Source organism: Pongo pygmaeus, chromosome X (genome assembly GCF_028885625.2).
Source record: "Pongo pygmaeus isolate AG05252 chromosome X, NHGRI_mPonPyg2-v2.0_pri, whole genome shotgun sequence".
Classification (NCBI taxonomy): domain Eukaryota; kingdom Metazoa; phylum Chordata; class Mammalia; order Primates; family Hominidae; genus Pongo; species Pongo pygmaeus.
In genome coordinates this window covers 10,132,325-10,154,527 of record NC_072396.2, presented here as the reverse complement: position 1 = coordinate 10,154,527, position 22,203 = coordinate 10,132,325, and the positions used below count along the sequence as shown (strand labels likewise).

The 22,203-nt window shown below is 48.6% G+C and overlaps 1 protein-coding gene across 8 annotated transcripts in view; it reads right to left on the bottom strand.

The window, feature by feature from the left end:
- Positions 1-22,203, bottom strand: part of TBL1X (transducin beta like 1 X-linked) — a 256,300-nt gene that overhangs the window by 4,247 nt on the left and 229,850 nt on the right. For all 8 annotated transcript variants that reach the window (XM_054470831.2, XM_054470830.2, XM_054470824.2 and 5 more), the window contains 7 exons: positions 22,024-22,121; positions 17,962-18,022; positions 10,433-10,554; positions 6,242-6,316; positions 5,822-5,949; positions 3,852-4,017; positions 624-725 (listed from right to left, as the gene is read on the bottom strand). In XM_054470831.2, coding sequence (XP_054326806.1) covers positions 624-725; positions 3,852-4,017; positions 5,822-5,949; positions 6,242-6,316; positions 10,433-10,554; positions 17,962-18,022; positions 22,024-22,121 — 752 coding nt within the window. The remainder of the gene's footprint in view (positions 1-623; positions 726-3,851; positions 4,018-5,821; positions 5,950-6,241; positions 6,317-10,432; positions 10,555-17,961; positions 18,023-22,023; positions 22,122-22,203) is intronic.

The following is a 22,203-nucleotide window of genomic DNA, read 5'->3' as shown; positions in this document are numbered from 1 at the left end:
TGACGTTTCCAGCAACAACGCACCGCACAGACCACAGTGGTCCTGTAAGATTATAACCGTATTTCTGCTGAACCTTTTCTGTGTTTAGATAGATCCGGATGCACAAATGCTTACCATTGTGTTCTAGTTGCCTACAGTAATCAGTATGGTCACCCGCTGTCCAGGTTTGTAGCCTGGGAGCAATACGCTGTACCACACAGCCTAGGTGTGGGACAGGTATTATCATCTAGGTTTGTGTCAGTCACTCTATGATGTTCAGACAAAGATAAAAGTGCCTAATGACACATTTCCCAAAACGTTCCCGTCATTAAGCGACACATGACTGTAGTGACAACCTAAAATGGCTCCAGATATTGTCTAATGTCCTCAGAGGTGCAGAATCACCCTGGCTGAGAACCACCAATTTGACTGAGAAAATGTTGACTAGAAGGACACTCTGGAAGGGACAAGGAGAAGGCCATTCCCAGATGTGGTACCAACTCAGATGGGATCCAGCCCAGAAGCTTCCTTTGGCACTGGGCTAGGCCCTTCAGGACACGAATGCTGCACATGCCCTGGAAGCTCACTTAGGCATCAGCTGCCCCCAACACCCCACTCCCCAGCAAACCAGAGGTGTTGCTTACAGAGCCGTCGGACGCGCTGGCGCCCACTTTGTCTCCTCGGGCGTTCCAGCACACCTCGAAGATGCCGCCAGTGCCTCGGTAGCTGTGGACGAGGTTTCCACTCTGCAAAGCAAAGCAGCTGTCACTTACAACACAAGGGGTGCCTGCAACAGATGCAGGTGTGGAATGTGCACTCCTCCTGCCCTGACGTTTCGTCACGAACATTTTCAAGCATGGTGAAATTTAAGGGTTTTCAGTAAGGACTCTGGGGGCCATGGAGATGTGTCTCTAGGACTTCCCACCAAGAGGAGTGAACCTGATTACTTATGCCTGCGGAATCTGCCACCACATTTGTGTGGATTCTGAGGCTGCACACAGCTGAGGACTGATGGAGGCGGGAGACCATGGCAGTCATCTGCTGAGATTCAGACTCATCTGGTGGGTAAGTGGCTCATGGACTCTCCATCAGCACGGCCAAAACTTTCTACAGACCTGTAAGGGCCATCCCTGACTCTTCCTACCCTTCCCGTCTCCTTCCCAGGGTCAGACTGGCCTTATGATCTGAATTCTCCCTTCCCCCTACCTTCCTCCCTGTTTCCATCACAGTTCTTTCCCCCAATAAATCTCTCGCCCACCTAATCCTGTTTTGGCATCTGTTTTTTGGAGGACCTGAATGAATACAACATAATGAATACACCCACCCCAGTAGCAATGAAATTGACTGTAATTCATGATTAAATGTAATAATATTCCATGACGTTAAAATGTACGTATTTTTGGACATTTGAAAGAAGAAATGCATAATATACATGTAATGGAAAACACCACAGACCATTGGTTTCTGGTTTAAAACAGCATTAACTTGACAAATCTAAGAGGTAGGGGAAGTAGAGGCCTTTGAAAGAGTTGAATAAGGCCAGGCGAGGTGGCTCACCCTGTAATCCCAGCACTTTGGGAGGCCGAGGCGGGAGGATTGATTGAGCCCAAGAGTTCGGGACTAGCCTGGGCAACACAGTGAGACTCTGTCTCTACAAAAATTAATTTTAAAAAATAAAAAAGAGAGAAAGAGTCGAATAAGCCTTCACTCATGATTCACTATGGTGACAGGCAGGAGAAATCTGAAGACCGAGACCAGGAAGGCTGTCCCAAATCCTCTGCTCAATTGGGCTCCTTAAAGGGTGGTGTTCCATGAACTGAGAAAGGTGTGTGTTGGCAGTATTACAGATAAGTATTTTTATACTTGGAGAAAGATTAAAGTGGGCTTTAAGATTTCTCTTAAGAAAATTCCTAAGGATTTCTTGGCCGGGCACGGTGGCTCACGCCTGTAATCCCAGCACTTTGGGAGGCCGAGGTGGGTGGATCACCTGGGGTCAGGAGCTCAACACCAGCCTGGCCAACATGGTGAGACCCCATTTGTACTAAAAATACAAAAGTTAGCCGGGTGTGATGGTGGGCGCCTAGTAATCCCAGCTACTCGGGAGGCTGAGGCAGGAGAATCGCTCAAACCCGGGAGGCAGAGGTTGCAGTGAGCCGAGATGGCACCACTGTACTCCAGCCTGGGTGACAAGAGTGAAACTCCGATCCAAAAAAAAAAAAAAAGAAAAGTTCTAAGGATTTCTTTGATTTATAAAAAAGGGTTGAAACAATTCAGTGAGTTCTTGACAACAGGCTGTACCTAACTGATCATGTCATTGTTTTGATAATTGATGTGTTGTTTTTACAAATCCACCCATTACTATTTCTAGCGAGGATTTCATGAACAGAAACTCTTGCACACTAATGCTGAGATGTGTGTTTCCCGGAGGGCTATCTAGGGCTGTGGGGCTGGGCTTGGCGTCGGGTTGGCTCTACGTAAGGGGTCCACCATTTCCTTTCCTTCCCTGAGAGGATGTGGTTCACATGAGGTCCCTGGGAAGCCTGTGATCTCAGTGGACCCGTTGCCAGTGAACAGGGCTCATCACCCATGAGTCCACGGGGGGAATGAACTTGAGGGTATAAATCCACCTGAATGTCAACGGAGCCAAAAGGAAGCAAGAAGGCAGTGCAGATGAAAGGGGGTGGGGGAAGGCTGTGTGATTCCTCCCTCCTAAGGCAAAAGGGACCCCTTCATTATTTTCAACAGCTCCTAGCATATCATCACCTCTCTCTTCCCTTAGAATAGAATCACGTGCTGATGGCCCTATACAATCCTTTAATGCTATGCAGTGCTACTTCCCATCCATTTCTACACTTTGTAGCTGGAATTCTTCTATCCTCAGGTATGGCCCAAGATACCCACAGCAGCCACCTTTATTTAAAATCCTATGTCCTTTCAATCCCTGCTAAAAGGACAACCCAATATTGACATACCTTATGTCCTCAAACAGAGCCTACTTTGATTTGAAAAATCGAGGCTAGGCGCAGTGGCTGACACCTGTAATGCCAGCACTTTGGGAGGCCAAGGTGGGCGGATCACCTGAGGTCAGGAGTTCAAGACCATCCTGGCCAACGTGTGAAACCCTGTCTCTACTAAAAATACAAAAATAAGCTGGGCATGATGGCGGGTGCCTGTAATTCCAGCTATTCAGGAGGCTGAGGCAGGAGAATTGCTTGAATCTGGGAGGCAGAGGTTGCAGTGAGCCACGATCGCGCCACTGCACTCCAGCCTGGGTGACAGAGTGAGACTCCGTCTCAAAAACAAAAACAAAAACAAAACAACAACAACAAAACAAAACAGAAAAGAAAAATTGAAGTGGCATGACAACAGCAAAAGCACATTCTGTCCCACTCCCTGGTCTGCTCCGTCGGGGAGCTGCAGGAGCTGGTGTGGCCTTGACCCTGTTAGCTGGTCCCCCACTCCCGCCCTCTAACCTCACTATCTAGAGAGCAGCATTTCCGTGATAACTGCTAAGAAGAGGAAGAGGCAGGTGGAAGGTTTCGTGCCATGGACTCAGAAAAGTGAACAGAAGACAGTGGCTCCTTCAAGGAAGAACGTGTGCCAAGGTGAGGGTTTGGAATCAAATGGCCAAGAGCCATGATTACGGCAGACATGACGCCCTTCCCCAGGGAGGGGAGCTGCCGGAGGTGGCTGGCAGGGGAAGAGCTGACAGCCCACGTGGGGTGCACGTGGACAGCATCCACTGGGTCTGCCCGGGGAGCCTGGGTTTGCTCAACTCCCTCCGGGGCACTGCTCTGAGCCAAGGGCACTGGAGTCGTGGCTATTCGGGCATCCCTTACTAAAAGGATTCGGCGTAGGGGTCAGAAGCTTACCTGAGTATTCCAGATATGGACGCACTTGTCGAAGGATCCGCTGGCCAAGTACTTCCCATCAGGGCTGAAAGCTACGCTGTAGACAGGCTCCTGATGCTTCGTGAGCGTGTGGGTGCAGACGCCTCGCTCTATGTCCCACAGTCGCACCGTAGAATCAAACGAAGCACTAGCAAGGTGGGAGAGAAAGCAAAATCATGTACACACGGTGGTTTCAAACAGTTCTCCATAACGTGTATCAGATCTCCAGGAGGTGTTTTTCCCAACTTTTATGTTTCAAACGATAATCAACTAAAAAGCTTTTTGTCTTCTAAAACGTAACTACTTACAAGTATTAAAAACAAAGCCATAGTCATTAAACAGAAAAAAAGCTTTAATGGTCTTATTAGGGAAACAATTTGATACCTACATTTGTTTCTACACCTTTTTTTTTTTTTTTGAGATGAGGTCTTACTGTGTTGCCCAGGCTGGAGTGCAGTGGCGTGATCATGACTCACTGCAGCCTCGAACTCCTGGGCTCAAGCGATCCTCCCGCCTCAGCATCAGCAGAGAAGCTGCAACCATAGGTCCACGCCCGGCTAATTTTTATTTTTTTATTTTTTGTAGAGACGGGGTTTCACTATGTTGCCCAGGCTGGTCTTGAACCTCTGGGCTCAAGAGATCCTGCTGCCTCACCCTACCAAACTGTTGGGATTCCAGGTGTAAGCCACTGCGCCAAGCCCTGTTTCTAAGTTTTCTATAGACGTAAATGGTAAATATTTTTGTAGAATATCTACTAAGTTTCCTAAAATGCCCCTACAATTTAAAACATGACATCTATTATTACCAACTCAATTAATACAGATAGCAAATGAAGCGAATAAACATTGAAAAAACTTTCTAGGCCAGGTACAGTAGATCGTGCCTGTAATCCTAGTGCTTTGGGAGGCCAAGGTGGGAGGGTCACTTGAAGCCAGGAGTTCAAGACCAGCCTGGGTAACATAGGGAGGCCCTGTCTCTAAAAAGAAAATTTTAATCAAACAAGAATTAAAATACAATCACATCCGCATAGGTAATCACATTATTGAAAGCTGCAAATTTTAGTTATTTTCAAATTTAAAACAGTAATATCTATCACAAAGCTATTGTCTGGCTTTCTTTCTTTCAACAGTGACCCACTAGGTACTGGGATGCCCCTTTTATACTTGCTGACTAAAAGGATAATTTGTGCTCCTAATAGTACCACGTGACGCAAAAGCACCTTCTGAGTCATCACAAAACGATTCGAGTGTATAGTACTATATCACAGTAATTTGAGTGGATTTTACGACAATTACTTGAAATATAAGAATCACGGTCTATGTGTTCTTTGTTTTTTTGGTTCCATCTCTCAGTGGATGCAGGAATTCCATCCTGTCCTCTCTAAGAGATGACCTTAATTCGAGCACCGTCAACCGGAGTTGGTGCTGCCTGGCTTGCTGTCCCTCAACTGTGGCTCTGCAGTCATGTTGGGTGGTTTTTTTCTTCTTCTTTTTTTTTTCTGAGACATGGTCTTGCTCTGTCACCCAGGCTGGAGTGCAGTGGTGTGATCACCGCGCACTGCAGCCTCAATCTCCTGGGCTCAAGCCATCCTCCTGCCTCAGCCTCCTGAGTAGCTGGGACTACAGGCACACGCCACCACACCTGGCTAAGTTTTTGTAGAGATGGGGTTTCACCATGTTGCCCAGGCTGATCTTGAACTCTTGGGCTCAAGCCATCGTCCTGCCTTGGCCTCCCAGAGTGCTGAGATTATAGGCGTAAGCCACTGCCTGACTTAAAACCATCCCTACCTCAAAGGCAGGTGTTACTCGATAACTGTCCTGGCCCCTTCAAAGTGAGCTACCACTTTGCTTCCTCTGAAGGGCTTCAACACACGTGCATGGACGCGCTTTAGCAAAATTTCCCGGTGTCTCTGTGTAACACAGAGCTGTGCCGGCTGTGTTGCCTGCCCTTACCTTGCCAACATGATGTTGGAGTTTGGGTTGCTGGTGGCGGGCCCAGTGGGGCTCCACTTGATGGTGTAGATCTCTTTATTGTGAGCCTGAAGATCATGGATGCACACCTCCTGTTTCATGCTCCAGATCTACAGAACACACCAGCCGCAATATGAGCAAAAGCCGTTCCTGCATCCAGGAACGATGTGGAATCATTCCTCCCGGGGGCGCACATGGGGCCCACGGCAGGGTGGAGGGTGCACAGTGGTGAGAAAGGCTGCAGGGAGGCTGCGATTCTCAGTGGGACCATGACTGAGAAATCGTAGTTCAGAGGGTGGTCAGTAATAAATAATCCTCATGTAAGAGTGACCGTGAGACTGGCGTCAAGTGCCCGGAGTTGTCTGGGATTAAATAGCCCACCCCTTGCCATGCTGACTCTACCTTCAATGTCATGTCATCCGAGCAGGACGCCAGCAACATTCCAGAAGGATCCCATTTGATGGCGTTGACCTCGTTCTGAAAGAGAGCAGAAGAGTCTGAAAACGACATCAGGGCCTGTGAGTAGATGAGGTCGCCTTCCAGCAGGGGGCAGCAGCGCGCCACCGTCGCTGCAGAAGGTCTTCGGCTTCAGCCTGACATCAAAGGGCACAGCCCAACCAGTCATCTAGTTTCCTCTTTTTCTCACTTTGCCTCTTTCATTTATACAAAACCACAGCCCTATACCACACATCACCAGCCACTCTCATCCATACTTCATCAAGAAAAAAACCTTCCCTGCTAGGAAGGAAGGTAAGTGAAGAAATCACATACCATAAAACGCAGCAAATAAAACCAGTAAAACCAGTTACTTCTTTAATTGGCTTTGAAAATCACTTTCCTATGCACTTTTCTTTTTCAGACAGGGTCTCACTCTTGTCTCCCGGGCTGGAGTGCAGTGGCAGGATCACAGGTCCTTGCAGCATGAACCTCTTGAACTCAAGCAATCCTCTTGCCTCAGCCTCCCAAGTAGCTGGGACTACAGGCAGGCACCACCATGCCTTTTTTTTTTTTTTTTTTTTTTTGGATTTTTGCCCAAGCTGGTCTTGATCTCTTGGGCTCAAGCGATCCTCCCACCTCGACCTCCCAAAGTGCTGGGATTACAGGCATGAGCCACCATGCCAGGCCTCTTATGCACTTTTAATGCAACAGTTCCTCCCGTGTCCGCACCCATTAGAAGGTATTTCTCTCCTGCGGGTGAGTGGAGGTGGAGGGAGGGGTAAACATGAGAAGTGAACCCTCACCTACTATGGAGTTCAAGCGGGGTAAGGGCTGATCCAGGTGGAAGATGGGCGACCCAAATGCACACACAGGCAGGCACACATGTGCAACGCAAGTGAGAGGCAAATGCTGAGTGGCACAAACACACACGGCACAGGCAAAATCCTGGCTGGGGGCTCGTGATTGGCACAGCCAGGTAGCGAAAAGCACAGGCTCAGGACACCTGGGGACCACGAGGCTAAACCCCGGAGGATAAAGGTGAATGAATGTACCCAGGGGCCAAGGGAGACGGGGACACTGCCGGGACAGGCATGTATAAAAGAACCACCTGCGGCAAAGGCTCAGCTGGGGAACAGCCTACCCAGGAGAAATGAGGGGACATGGCGTACCAGCTTGGGGCTCCCTCAGGGGTGACTATTGGGCCCCCCATATGTCCAGTCCAGTCCCACCATGTGACACCTGCTGTCCCGGCCTAACAATTAACTAATTTCACACTCATAATGAATTTTCTAAACTTCATACTCCTAAGGGCTCCGGTTTGGATTAATTGTATGGTCAGGTTGCTTTCTAAGAACATGGAGTTTTGAAGGGTGTGAACTGGACAGTGACGAGGCCACATCTGTGTTCCATGAGGCACAGGTGGCCCAGGAAAGGGAGAAGCAAGAAGTCTGGGGGCCCAGGAGCAGACTGCTGCGAGAGCCCAGGAGGGTGGAGGGGGCCGACTGGAGAGGGGCTGAGGGGTGTGAGTGCGCACACGCATAGGTGTCTGAGTGTGAATGTGTATGCAAGGCCAGCAAGGGTGGCTCTGACTGCAGCTGTTCAGAGGAAAACTCATGGGCCCAGGAATGTAGAGCTGGTCACCATGGGCTGTCCCTAGCCAAGCCCATGCAAAGGAACAAATAACTTCCTGGGAGCGGATCCCTAGCTCTGCAACGCAAGCCCCGGTTCCTGGGCCGCCTCCAGAGCCAGCTCATGGGTCTCCACTCAACCCCACTGAGCTGGAGCTTTGTTCAGGGCCATCGGCCACATTAAGACCCACTTAAAGGGCCAAGGCCTGTGCTGGTGGCAAGGTCCCGGGCAGGACACCTGGGAACCGCAGATAGTGTGTACAGCTCTATTAAAAACTTGTGGGTTAGAGGAGAATTCAGTTTAGACCGGGAAAAGAGAGTCAGTTTGGAGCCAAACAGATGTTAACAGGACGATAGCTACCTGTGCTCTAAAAGTGCCTTCCTTTGGGACAGGGACCCCTGGGCCGGGGGGTGGGGAGAGGCGGGCATTAGGGGAATAAGGACACGGGAATTTACATCAGTTAAGTTAGTGGCGCGACGGCAAATCTCCAGGGACTGTGACCATCCTCTGCTGCTTTAATAAGGGACCCCCCCCCCACTGCCCCACCGCGGAGATATTCTGGGTGCTGGTGAGAGAAAGGCAAGATGCCATGGTCCCAGCATTGATGCACTCTGCATTTTCTGGGAGAGGCAGACACGCAGGCCAGCAGCTACTGCCAGGGCTGTGGCGTTCATGTGGGCAGTAGGAGCTCAGGGGGTGCCGTGAATCCTCCCCACGGCGTGCAGAGGATACGTGAACGGGCCTGGAGACTGGGAGGATTCTGTTTTGGACCCAGAGCTGCTGTGAGGGTCTAAGGCAGGGAGCATTCAGGCAGGGCTCAGCGCGGGGCAAGGTGCTTGGCTGCACGTGTTTTTAGGAGGACAGAGGCACAGGGAGTTTTTGCACACTAGCCCAGGAGGTTGAGGCTAGTAAATGGGTTTACCAGCAGACGGGAAACTGCAGAAGGTTAGAGACCATAGACATTGGCTAATCTGAGGGAGATTTGGTGAGACCGGGAAGCGCCTCAGAGGCCACACTAAGGAATTTGCTAAGTCAGCTGTTGTTCACATTGTTGTTCCCTGCTGTATAATGGATTTGTCAGCCTCTGCTTGCCTTTAGGATTTTCTCTGTCATTGATTCTGGCGTTTGATGACCATGTGCCTAGGTGAATATGGTCTATTCTGTTTGTGTGGTTCTGTTTATATTTGTTCTGCTTGAAATTTGCTGAGCTTCTTGGATTAAATGTTGATGTTTTCCACCAAATTTAGGAAAACTTGGCCGTTACTGCCTCAAATGATTTTTCTGTTCCATTCTTTCTTCTCTCCCCATCACGCATATAGGTTTAGGGTCCCTGATATTGTTCTATAAGCCATTAAGCCTTTACGCATTTTTTCGATCTTTTATCTGTTCTTCAAATTGGCCAATTTCTATGCCCTCTAACCTTACTTCCGCAATCTCCCATCTGCTGGTAAATCCACTGATGTGGTTTAGGATCGGTGTCCCCACCCAACTTCAGGTGGAATTGTCATCCCCGATGCAGAGGTGGGGCCTGGCGGGAGGTGTGTCTGGATCATGGGGGCAGATCCCTCGTGGCTTGCTGTCTTCGTGAGTTTTTGTCCTTTAAAAGTATGTGACACCCCCCCCACTCCTCCCACCTGTTGCCCCTGCTCTGGCCATGTGAGATGCCTGCTCCTGCTTCACCTCCTGCCATGGCTGGAAGCTTCCTGAAGCCTCCCCAGAAGCAGATGCTGCCATGCTTCCTGTAGAGCCTGAGGAACTGTGAGCCAGTGAAACCTCCTGTCTTATCAATTACCCAGTCTCAGGTATTTCTTTAGAGCAATGAGAGAATTGAGAACTGCCTAATACACCCACCTATTAAGACTTTCATTTCAGACATTATATTTCTCAGTTCTCAACTTCTTTTTTTTTTTTTTTTAAAGAGACAGGGTCTTGCTCTGTTGCCTAGGCTGGAGTGCAGTGGTGCTATTGTAACTCACTGCAGCCTTCAACTCCTGGGATGTGACTACAGGTGTGCATCACCATACACAGCTACTTTTTAAAATTTTTGGTAGAGACAGAGTCTTGCTATGTTGCCCAGGCTGGCCTCAAACTCCTGGCCTCAAGCAATCCTCTGGCCTCAGACTCCCAAAGTGCTGGGATTATAGGCATAAGCCACCACACTTAGTCTCCATTTGTTTTTTAATGACATTTTTTTTTCTATTCACTGCAGATGTGCCCCGTCTATTCATTTATTATGAGCATCGTTTCCTTGATGTCCTCTACATGTTTCTCATAGCTACCTTAAAGGCTTTGTTGCCAAATCCACCATCTAGGTCATTTCTGAGTGAACTGTTCTCACTGCCAACCCCAATCTGAGTCAATCCAACCACCATGGTTACCATGGGGTAACCATGACAGCTCAAATAGCCAAGGGGCGCATTAGAGCTGGTCTGCTGCTGCAGTATCTTTTAATTCTAGGCACACAAGAATCGGCTCCCACATCACATTCTCACGAACTCGAGACCAGTGACAAGAGCTCTCACTTACTGTGTGTCCCTGGAAGGTTTTGACTGGGCGGTCACAGCCGAGCCTGCACACATGGATACACATGTCTGTGCTACAGGAGGCAAAGGTCGTGTTGTTCTGCCAGTCCACATCAAGGGCGGGGGCTGCATTAGGGAGGGAGGACATCTGGAGTTATTCACTGTGTGCACAGCTCCATGGATTTACAACAATGAACAGCACAGTCAAGAAGCCTCTTTAGTTTACTTATTTATTTATTCTAGAGACAGGGCCTGCTCTGTCACCCGGGCTGGAGTGCAGTGGTGCGATCATGGCTCAATGCAGCCTAGAATTCCTGGGCTCAAGGGATCCACCCACCTCAGCCTCCCGAATAGCGCACGCCATCACGCCTGGCTAATTTAATTTTTTTTTTTTTTTTTTTTTTGTAGAGACGAGTTCTTGCTATATTGCCCAGGATGGCCTTGAACTCCTGACTTCAAACTATCTACCCGCCTCGGCCTCCCAAAGTGTTAGGGTTATAGGTGTGAGCCATTGCACCCAGCCAAGAAGCCCCATTTAGTAACATGATAAAAACGTCTCAAGCGTAAACACAGTCTCTTTCTAAGACCTTAAAGACCCTCTCCTGCCACGCTGGCAGGGATGACAAGATGTCCTGGGAGAGAGGCTCCGTGACACTTCTTGCACCCCACGGCCTGCAGAATCTCCCGCTCCCATGGCAGTTAAGAAGGGCAGGTGAGAGGGCCGCCCTGCCTGCTCTGTACCTTGCTGCTTCCAGCAGCATCTCTGCAGTGAGCTCATTTGATTTGATTTTGGACAGAAAGAAGAAAAAAGGAGAGGAAAGATTTCATGTCCTATGTTCAAGACACCTCAATATGAAAAAAACTCTCCCGTAACACATTAAGACATCCCCTTGACTAGGGGATAATTAGAGTCAATAAAAACCCCTTTGGGATGAAATGGGACGCACACTTCAGGGCCTGTGACCAACACCCTCTCTGACTTTGGGCCTTTCTCAGGTCCAGGTGGTTCAGGATCACAAAGACAGAACAACGGGGAGCTGACCTCCCCTTGTAGTTTAGTTACAGCTATGGGTCTCATTCTCTACCTTCTGATTTATTTTCTAGGATGGCAGCTGGGAATCCAACAACTTCCCAATGTACCAAAATGGCCAGGGTACTGGTTAAAAGCCAGGCCCTGGTTCTGTCCTCAGAGCGTCTGACTCCACAGGCCAGACCATGCCCTGAGAGGCACTGGAAGCACAGGTGACAGCAAAGGCGCTGAAGTCCTAGCAAATGGACCTCATTCCTCGTTCTGCCTCTTTACTGACGTACGGCTGCAGGCTGACAGCTTCCTGGAGTCTCAGCTACAGATGTGGATGTTGCAAGTAGCCCCAGACAAGGGGGAGTGAGCCGAGGCATCTCAGGGGATCAGCAGTGCCCGGGACAGGCAGTGCGCTGGAGATGTGGAAGTCCCCACGGTGGGGGCCACCGTGCACTCTCATCCTCTTCTGTTTCTGGGGAAGCGTGGCTTCAACTGCTCACTCCTGTCCTCTAGCAGAGAGTGGGTCTGCGGCTGGGAGTGAGCATCTGTTCCACCTCCTCTCAGGCGTCCACGGACTGCAGGGGTCACCCGCCTTCCTAGGGACCAGCAATGGTGCTGCGCTCAGGTCTCCGGTCTCTTTCCACTGCGGGGGCCACACCAGCAGATCATGTTCCCTGGGCTTCTTCCCACCTCATGCCAGAGAACTGATGAGCAGCAGCAAAGGCCATGCGATGCCGAGACAGAAGGGCACAGGGGAAGAGGCAGCTTCTCTGGGGATCTCTTCCCTTCCCCTGAAGGTCCTGAGCGACCCCACCCTCTTATTAAGGATCATCATGAGGCTTCTTGTGTGGAGAGGACCTCCACAATCAGCCCTGTGTCCAGAACCCCAACTATCAAAGGGAATGACTTAGGGATGTGAAAAGCACTGTGCTCCAATTACATGTGAAATGAAGGGAAGGGCCCTCCCTTCCCAGGTTCATGCTAATTTAAGGGGGTAATGTCTTATGGGGCAAGAAGCTTGGGGCTTCGAGAGCTAGTCGTCCGATTCTGACCACCTCTCGTAACCCTGCGCTTCCCATGCAAGCCCACGGAAGTTACTTTTAGCTACTGAGTGGGCTCCATGATGCCCCCAGGAGAGGAGGCAGCAGGGTTAGGGCAACTCTACAAGTGTGCCCAGCCAAGAACTCTCATTGGTTTTCCTAGATACTATGGTCCATTCTGTTATTTGCCAAGTTATGTTCTCCAAGGTAGCTGTAAACACTGAATTAGCCAATAATGAAGCATTGCTTCTAGGGGAAAGAGAGGGTTAGCTTCTGCCAGACTCTGGCCACCATCTCCTTACCAATCGACCAATATAGAAACTTATCTCATGTGAGTATTTTTATTTTTTTTTCTTGGAGATGAAGTCTTGCCGTTGCCTGGGCTAGAGTGCAGTGGCACAATCATAGCTTGCTGCAGCCTCGAACTTCTGGGCTCAAGCAATCCTCCTGCCTCAGTCTCTCGAGTAGCTGGGACTATACATGTGTGCCACCACGCCCAGTTATTTTTTTTTGAGACAGGATCTCACTCTGTCACCCAAGCTGGGGTGCAGTGGCACAATCTTGGCTCACTGTACCCTCCATCTCCTGGGCTCAGGTGATTCTCCCACCTCAGCCTCCCTAGTAGCTGGGACGACAGGTGCACGCCACCAAGCCCGGCTCATTTTTTCAAAGATGTTTTTGGCAGAGATGGGGTTTTGGTGTGTTGCCCTGCCTGGTCTCAAACTCCTGGGCTCAAGTGATTCTCCCACCTTGGCCTCCCAAAGTGCTGGGATTACAGGCATGAGCCAATGCACCCAGCCACGTGTGCTTCTTAAAGGCAATCAGCACTGGAAGAATCCAGCTTTCTCTGAATACTAACCATCAATTGCCCCTACTCTTCCTTGGTCTTCAAATAAGAGGTGCAAGCCTCCATGTGTTTATCCTCCTTAAGCACAGGGACCCCATTCGCTTCCCCATCCAGCTCCCCCCGCAGGCGGAAGGTGTGGGTGGGAGGACGCGGGTGTCAGCAATGGTCTTTTCCACATCTGAGATCATCTCTTCTGTTCCATCCCCAGCAGCGTGTTTCATGACAGCCCCATGGTTCTTGACGCATTTTCTTGGTTCTCGTTTACAACATCGCCTGAGCTAAACAGCAAACGTCTGGTCCAGCCTCTGCATTTGGGCATGTGATTAATATACCTGGAAATGTGACAATCTGGCGAACGGTCCAAGAGATGGCGACCAGCATCTGATGACTCCTCCATCTAAAGCAAGCTGGTTCAACCCGCGGTCCAGGATGGCTTTGAATGTGGCCCAACACAAATCTGTAAACTCTCTTAAAACATTAAGAGTTGTTTTCTTTTTTTTTTTTTAGTGTTAGTGTATTTTATGTGTGGCCCAAGACAATTCTTCTTTCAATGTGGCCCAGGGAAACCAAAAGATTGGACATTCCTGGTCTAAAAAGAGACTCCCCGTGCTCAGGTGGTTAGCCCCACTCTGAGTCGGCTCCTGCAGCCACGATGCTTGGAACCACGTGGGTGAATGGCCAGTAACAGGGCTGAGCTACGCTGGGGGCCTCTGCGCCCTCCCTCCCATACATAGGCCAGTTTGCTTCAATAGCCCTCATTCTGCTGGGCCCAGCCAGACATCCCTTTTGAAATACTAAGAGATTTACAGGAAGCTGCAAAGGTAACAGAGAGGTCCTGTGTCTCTTTCACCCAGGTTCTCCTGAGGGTTACACTTTGCGTAGCTGTAGCATTGTATCAACGCTGGCAAGTTGACACTGGTGCAATGTGCCTGTAGGATGCTGTCATTTTATCTTATGGGTAGATGTGTATTGCTGCAATTGAGACCGAGAAGTGTTCTGTCGCCACTAAGATCTCCCTCAGCTACTGTATCGGCACACAACCTCCTCACATGCTTCCTCAACTCCCACACTGCTGACGGGTCCCAGGTTTCTATCATTTTAGCATCATGAGAACGTTACATAAATGAAAGCACAGAGCATGCAACCTTTTGAGACTGGCTTTTGTCACTCAGCAAAATGCCCTTGAGATCTCTCCTGGCTGTCGTGCATCAATAGCTCATTCCTTTCTGCGGCCGAGTTTCACTCCACCACGAGGCTCTGAGCTAAGGCTTCCTGCCGACGGTGACCAAGGGTGCCCCCATGAGGTGTTACTGGGGAAAAGCTAGGGGGGCAAGGCAATGTCTCCTATCGCCCCACTAAACACCAAACCTGCCACGGCCACAGAAACGCGTTCCTCACAGCTCTTCCCAGCTGCGTTTCACCTGGAAGAGCAAGCTTCTTTCTCTTCATTTTGAACGTTCTCTAACACACTGACTGACACCAAAAAGAGAGCAAGTAACGCTTAGATACGTCTGACCTGCCGACGGGAACTGGGTCTACATCATGGCCAGCCAGATTACAGGTGAGAAGCTCACGTAATTCAGAACAATGCGGTTTGTGGTCTTCTTGGGTCAGCTGGGTAGAAAACCCTTCCATAGGGCCTGGGGACACTTTGGGAAAGATTATTTTCTGCTGAAATACTTTACAGATGAATTCTTAAGATACAAGTGTTAGAGGAACCTTATTGATGTTTACCTCGGGCATATTTTTCTCTGAAAAACAGAAGCCAGAGCTTTCTGCATTAGACATCCCTGCCTCACCCCCCGGGGTCTGCGTGTCTGGTATTCTAGGGCTGTGAACCTGTCATAGCATCCTTCCTGCCTACAAAGGTAGGTTTTGGCACTTAAGCCAAACGTGATGGAACTCCATTACGAAGGGTATTCTCACTAGCCACCTGCTTTGATTTGCAGTCTAGAGCACAGAGTAGCAAGTGTCTGGCATGGAGATGACACACAGATCACAGGCTGTAGGTGGAGTTGCCAGGGAAAGATGGAATGGGTACGGGGTTTCCCTTTGGGGTAAAGAACACTTTCTGGAGGACCGAGTACACGTGCTACCTGCATTGGGAGCCTTTTGTCTCTAATATGCTCAGCACCTTCATCAACAGTGTTCAATTAAAGCAACAGCAGTAACAAATTTCACTGGCAACCCTGAGAGGTGTGTTTGGTGTGGGTCCCAAGCTGTGCAGGAGTGGCTCTCCCTCTCCAGGGCAGCAGAGCAGAAACAGCGTCCTGAGTCTCCCTCACTCTCTGAGCTGCCTGTATGAGGAGTCCCTGCTGAAGTACTGCATGGAATATAACAGACGTGGGTGCCTATGCATCTGACACAATTGCGCCTCGACAGGACCTTCGGTTCACGGTCTTGTTTCCTGCAGGGCCCATGTCCCCTGCCTGGAGACCTCCCCAGGTGCCGATGGCTGTTCTGTCTTGGATGGTCGTTGGGGTTAGCCCTCCCATTCAGAACATCATTTAAGCACCCCAAGCTGCATGACAAGAAAGACACGCAGATCTCCTCCTGGACAAAGCCCCAGGGACAGCTGATAGAATAGTTAACTTTCGTCCCACATATTTAGGGATTCCTACAAGACGGATCAGACATTTGCCCTTACGGGAAGTGGCACCTACCCACTTCTGTCCACTCTAAGCCAGTCTAAAGACTTCCAATAGTCTATTAGCTCTGCAGGTGGCCATCTGTCTTTGTTTTAAAAGGCCACGACTAACATCAGGACTGAGTTACACAGAGGAGGGAGCTGGAAAAGAAAATGAAGAATCATTTTGGAAGACTGAGGTGGGCAGATCACTTGAGGTCAGGAGTTTGAGACCAGCCTGGCCAACATGGCGAAACCCCGTCTCTACTAAAAATACAAAAATTAGCTGGGCGTGGTGGTACATGCCTGTAATCCCAGCTACTCGGGAGGCTGAGGCGGGAGAATTGCTTGAGCATGGGAGGCAGAGGCTGCAATGAGCTGAGATCGCAGCACTGCACTCCAACCTGGGTGACAGAGTAAAACTCTGTCTCCAAACAAACAAACAAACAAACAAAACAAAACAACCCACGAAGAATCAGGTGGGAATCTGGAAAATCGGAATCTCTACAGACTCCAGAGCCCTGGGCTACCGCATGTGGCCTGGCCTGGCTCCAGTGCACAAAGGGATGTAGTTGGGTCCAGAGCAGCGGCCACACATCTGTGTAGGAAGGTGCTAACACCACAGGCCCGAGGCTGATCTCCCTACAGAGGCTTGCTTGCAAGGCCGGCCCTTGGCTAGCGACTGAGAATTTAGATTTCTGGAGAGTTCCCACCCTTCCCTAACAGACGCAAGCGGCTCACTCTGCTAACACTTGTTTGTGCAAACAGTGTGTTTATGCTGTGCCCCTGCTTTCCTTCTGGGGGTCTGCAGTTTTGGCTTGTACTAGGCACTGGCTGCTTACACGGCCAACCCCCAGTAAAAACTCTGGGCACTGAGACTCTATGGAGCTTCCCTGGTATAAAACACTTCACAGGCATAGTTACGACTTATTCCTGGAATTCAGCATGGCCTGTGAGAGTCCACTGGGAGAGAAGCCTTCGAAGCTCTGGATTTGGCCGTGTGCACCGTTTCCCTTTGCTAATGTTACACTAAATTCTTGTGCTGTTAGAAATCTTAGCTGTGAGTATATTGAGTCCTGGGGGTCCTCGCAGCAAACCACCAGTCCTGGGAGTGGTTTCAGGGAGCCCCCAAAACAGCATCCCTTTAGAACAGCAAGAGAAAGGAGCCTGCACTGCTTCTGTGGCTGGCTCACTGCTGTGTTTCAGAGCTCTGAGCAGGTGGGTGCCGAGGTCATCTCTATCTTGCAAACCTTAAGAGCAATCAATGCTTGCCACAAAATGGGTCTCCTTCTGACCAGTGAGGCCCCCTGGGCTCCATACTCTGTGCATTCAGTTACTTTAAGGGGGTATTTCAGGATCTCATTCTGTCACCTAGGCTAGAATACAGTGGTGCAATCACAGCTCACTGCAACCTTCGTTTCCTGGCTCAAGCCATCCTCCTGCCTCAGCCTCCTGGGTAGCTAAGACTAGAGGTGTGTGCCACAGCACCCGACTAATGTTTTATATTTTTTGTAGAAACGGGGTCTTGCTTTGTCGTCCAGGCTGGTCTAGAACCCCTGGGCTCAAGTGACCCTCCTGTCTCAGCCTTCCAAAGTGCTGGAATTACAGGCATCAGCCACAGTGCCCAGCCTAATTTTGAATTATTATTATTATTAGTTTTTGAGACAGGGTCTGGCTCTGCCGCCCAGGATGGAGTGCAGTGGCGTAATCTTGGCTCACCGCAAACTCCATCTCCTGGGCTCAAGCCATCCTCCTACCTCAACCTCCCGAGTGGCTGGCACTACAGGTGTGGACCACCATGCCTGGCTAATTATTGTATTTTTTGTAGTGATGGGTTTCGCCATGTTGCCCAGGCTGGTCCTGAACTCCTGAGCTCATGCAATCCACCTGCTTCGGCTTCCCAAAGTGCTGGGATTACAGGCATAAGCCACTGGGCTCGACCTGAATTATTATTTTTGAATTACAAAAAAACAAACAACAACAACAACAAAAAACTCACCCGAATGAAAAGGAAACTGCTGTTTGGCTTCTCCTGTGTGGGCATCCCAAATTATTGTCGTCTGTGTTCCGCAAACAAAGGAAAAAGTTAGTAACTATTCTCGCAAAGTTTTCTCTGGAAACATTTATCATACAAGCAAAGACAGTGAGCCCTTCTCCTTATAAACCGGCACTGTCCAATAGAGATAGAGAGTGAGCCTTATGGGCTGGTTTCAGTTTTCTGGGATCCACATTAAAAAGAAAGAAACTGGTAAAATTCATTAGCAATCTATTATATTTAACTCCAATATGCCCCCAAATATTACCATTTCAACATGTAATCAGTATCAAAACCTTACTGGGATATTTGCCTTCTTTTTCTCCCATACGACATCATTAAAGTACAGCATGTTTTAAACTTAGCAATCCGGATGGCCACATTTGATGAACCTATCAGCCACATATGCTGGCATCTCCCTTAACTCATTTACGCCTGAGGTTGCAATTTTTTGAATTTTTGCAATCAGACCTTGGCGATGACCCTGAGCAGTAGGATATAAATAACTCCCACATGCTCAGCATTCCGATAATGGAACCTAGGCATAAATGGGTTTAAGGACAGAGCATCCCTAACCAATACTTGCAAGAACTACCAAAATTGGTAGGAATTCTTCCTCATCCCCAAATGCAGAAAACTGTTGAAAAACCTGGAACAAAGCATCTCCAGAGATCTTTGTGGCATTTGTTCCAAGTGAAGGGCTGCAGAGACGAGCATTTCTGAAAATGCCTCTGCCCATCCCCTCCATGAACTGGGGACACTAGACATGGCAGAGCCATTGGCCTGCACTGGGGCCAGGCACCAATGTATTGGTCTAACAGTAAGTAGAAAGGTTGAGTTCTCCCTTGGAAAGCAAAGGAAATCATGAATTTTTATGAATTTACTGATGCTAGGAAGATACTTAAGAGAACCAGCTCAATGAATAGCATTGGAGTTACGTCTTCATCAACTGGAATTTTCAACTTAATTGGAAACTTTACACCTCTCTGTTACTGACGCTCAGTCAAGATGTCAAGATTTTGCTTTAAGAAGAAAGAGTTCTATTTTGTGTTGACTGTAGACATTTTCAGAGGAAAGCAAGCAGTGAGTGTCTTTGAAACTTGGTACTCCTGGGTTTGGGGTCAGTTCTAGACCAATTCACATTTCTTTGTTGGGGTATAACTCTTCTTAATTTAGCCATGCAAAAACAAATCTAACACTGCAGAGAATATATAAACTCTTTCACAGTTCTGATACCATTTCACATATTACATCAGCGACTGGTCTCTTAGTTGATGTTTATGTTAAATGTACATTGGACAAAAGAAAACAGTTACGCAAACATTTGAAGAACGTGACATATATTTTAGTTACTCTGTGTTGGTCAACACCAGCACCCCCTAAGTTACATTTTCTCCCTGAGTGTTATGTACAAGGACGTTATTTTCACTCCTGCTGTGGTTGACTAAGTAATGATGGTGGATCGTACCCAGCCCAAGAGACTAACATAATTCCACATACACATTTTCACTGATCACACAGTCCATCACCTGGTGGTGTTCAGACTGATAATCAGTGAGAAAAACAATCACGAATGTTAACAGTCTCCAGGTAGGAAGGAGGCCAGGAAACAGCTATTTAGAATTCTACGGAAGTTAAAGGGCAGTAGTTACTGGTGACCAGGGCCTGAGTTCCCATCCCTCTGCACTCTGCACCAGCTGTGTGTCCCTAGGCAAATTAAGAACCCTCTCCAGGCCTCCAGTTCGTCCTCTATAGAATGGCAGTGATCATACTTGTGCCTGCCTCCTATCTTGGCAGTACCGGATGGGTTAATGCATGCAGTAGTGAAGTGCTTGATAAAGAAAAGTGCTGTCATTTTCATGGTTATTTTAATAACTCAAGCAGCAATTACTGAGAGCCTACTGAATGCACAGCAAAGTGCTGCATATGCATGTTACTTGAATTAGAACATCTTGGCAAAAATCTGATAGTAGCTACATGAGAACGTTTATGTGTCAACCACAGCAACTCAGCTTTTAAAATATCATAAACCAGGCTACTAAGTCTGAAAGGCTTCTTGGCTTAAAAGAGAGAGAGAGCGACTATGAATGGATGATTTGCTGACCTAGTTGTACCCTAGTGCAAGAGTCCGCGAACTTTTTCTGTGAAGGGTCAGGTAGTAGCATTTCAGGCTTTGAGGGCCATCTGGTCTCTCTTGCAATTGCTCGTCTCTGCCATTGTAGCATGAAAGCAACCATGGAGAAGTCTCAACAAAGGGGTGTGGTTGTGTCCCAATACAACTTTATTTAAATTTAAAAAACAGGTGAGGAGCCAGACTTGGCCTGTGTGGGCCACAGTTTGCCAAATGCAATTATTTCATTTAGCAATTTCTCCCAAAGTGGGATGATGTTCAGAGGTCAAGTCTATCATTTTATTTATTTATTATTTATTTATTTATTTATTTATTTATTTATTTATTTATTTACTTGAGATGAAGTTTTGCTCTTCTTGCCCAGGCTGCAGTGCAATGGCGCAATCTTGGCTCACCGCAACCTCTACCTCCTGGGTTCAAATGATTCCCCTGCCTCAGCCTCCTGAGTAGCTGGGATTACAGGCATGCGCCACCACGCCTGGCTAATTTTGTATTTTTAGTAGAGACGGGGCTTCTCCATGTTGGTCAGGCTGGTCTCGAACTCCCGACCTCAGGCGATCCGCCTGCCATGGCCTCCCAAAGTGCTGGGATTACAGGCATGAGCCACCATGCCCGGCCAACTCTATCATTTTATAATAACTTTCAGAACTAGAAAGAATAGAAAGCTCTGACTCAGTAAGGTTTTCTTTTGTATTGTTTTGTTTTGAGACAGAGTCTCACTCTTCTTCCAGATCTAGGCTGGAGTGCAGAGGCGCAATCTTGGCTAACTGCAACCTCCTCTGCTTCCCTGGTTCAAGAGTTTCTCGCGCCTCAGTCTCTAAGTAGCTGGGATTACAGGCACCCAACACCATGCCTGGCTAAGTTTTGCATTTTTAGTAGAGACTGGGTTTCACCATGTTGGCCAGGCTGGTCTCGAACTTCAAGACCTAGTAAGTTTTCAAGTTATCCTGAAATCATCACAAAATGCAAAGCTTTGTGGAGGCCCGAGCATCCTCCAGTATTCAGGCATGGTTTCCAGTTGTTGTAGAAACACAAATTCATGTGAAAACACGTCTTTTTTTTTTTTTTTTTTCTTTTTTCCCAATTCTAGATAATGCTTCTTTTCCAAAGCCATGACTTAGAATTCCTGCTGAGGCTCGGGAACGCACAACTGTTCCATGAAGGCTGTCTGGGGTCATGACTCCAGCCAGCCTTGTCGCTGGACAAGCGAGGAAAGTGAAATGCAGAGAGGCCGAGGTTGCTGGCTGGATCAGACTCGGGCCCGGGATGGAGTCTGCGTCCCCTTACTCGGCCCTTGGGTTGCCACTCCATTGACGGCTTTTAGATGCACCTGGACTTAACGCCACCGTGTCTCCCTGCAGCCCTGCCCAGGTGCAGAGCAAGTCAATTCTAACCTGGCTCCGTGGGCCATCGGGAGAGCGTGCCCTTGTAGCCAGGCTGCCTGACTCCTGCTCGGAGAAATCTGCAGTCTGCGGTGGGAAGCAGCAGTTTATCAAACGAGGAAAGCCGAAGCCTGAAGAACACACACAGCCTGTGCCACTTGCCCCTCAGTGGGTGAAAGTTCAGGCAGGGCACGCCCCATACCACGTGGCTCCTTCCAGCAGCAACTGACAAATGCAATGTGGAGATTTTCCTCTCTCTACCATTGAACCATGTACCTCAAATAAAGGAAGCTTTGCACAAGGGTCTGCAGAACAGCAGAATGTATTAAGAGATGATGTGTTACAAATGAACAGAAAGATCAAAACCACAAAAACAAAGCCTAAACAAATCATTTTCATTTCTTAAGGGGAAGCACAAAGCCTACGAGTTCCAAGAAACCACGATGTTATTCTGAGATTAAAAATATATAACCATCTATAGATCAAAGGGATGTATTTTCAGCTAATACTCACTTTGTCTACACCAGCACTCAAAATGTAATTCCCCTTTCGGTTCCATTTCAAGGCAAAGATGGGGCCTTTATGTTGGCCTAAGGTGCTGGCCAGGTTACCTGTTAGTAAAAACAAACATGTTGACTTCAATGTCATGGTCTGTTCACTCAAGGGTTAAGTTCGGCAGCTCCTCTTACCCGA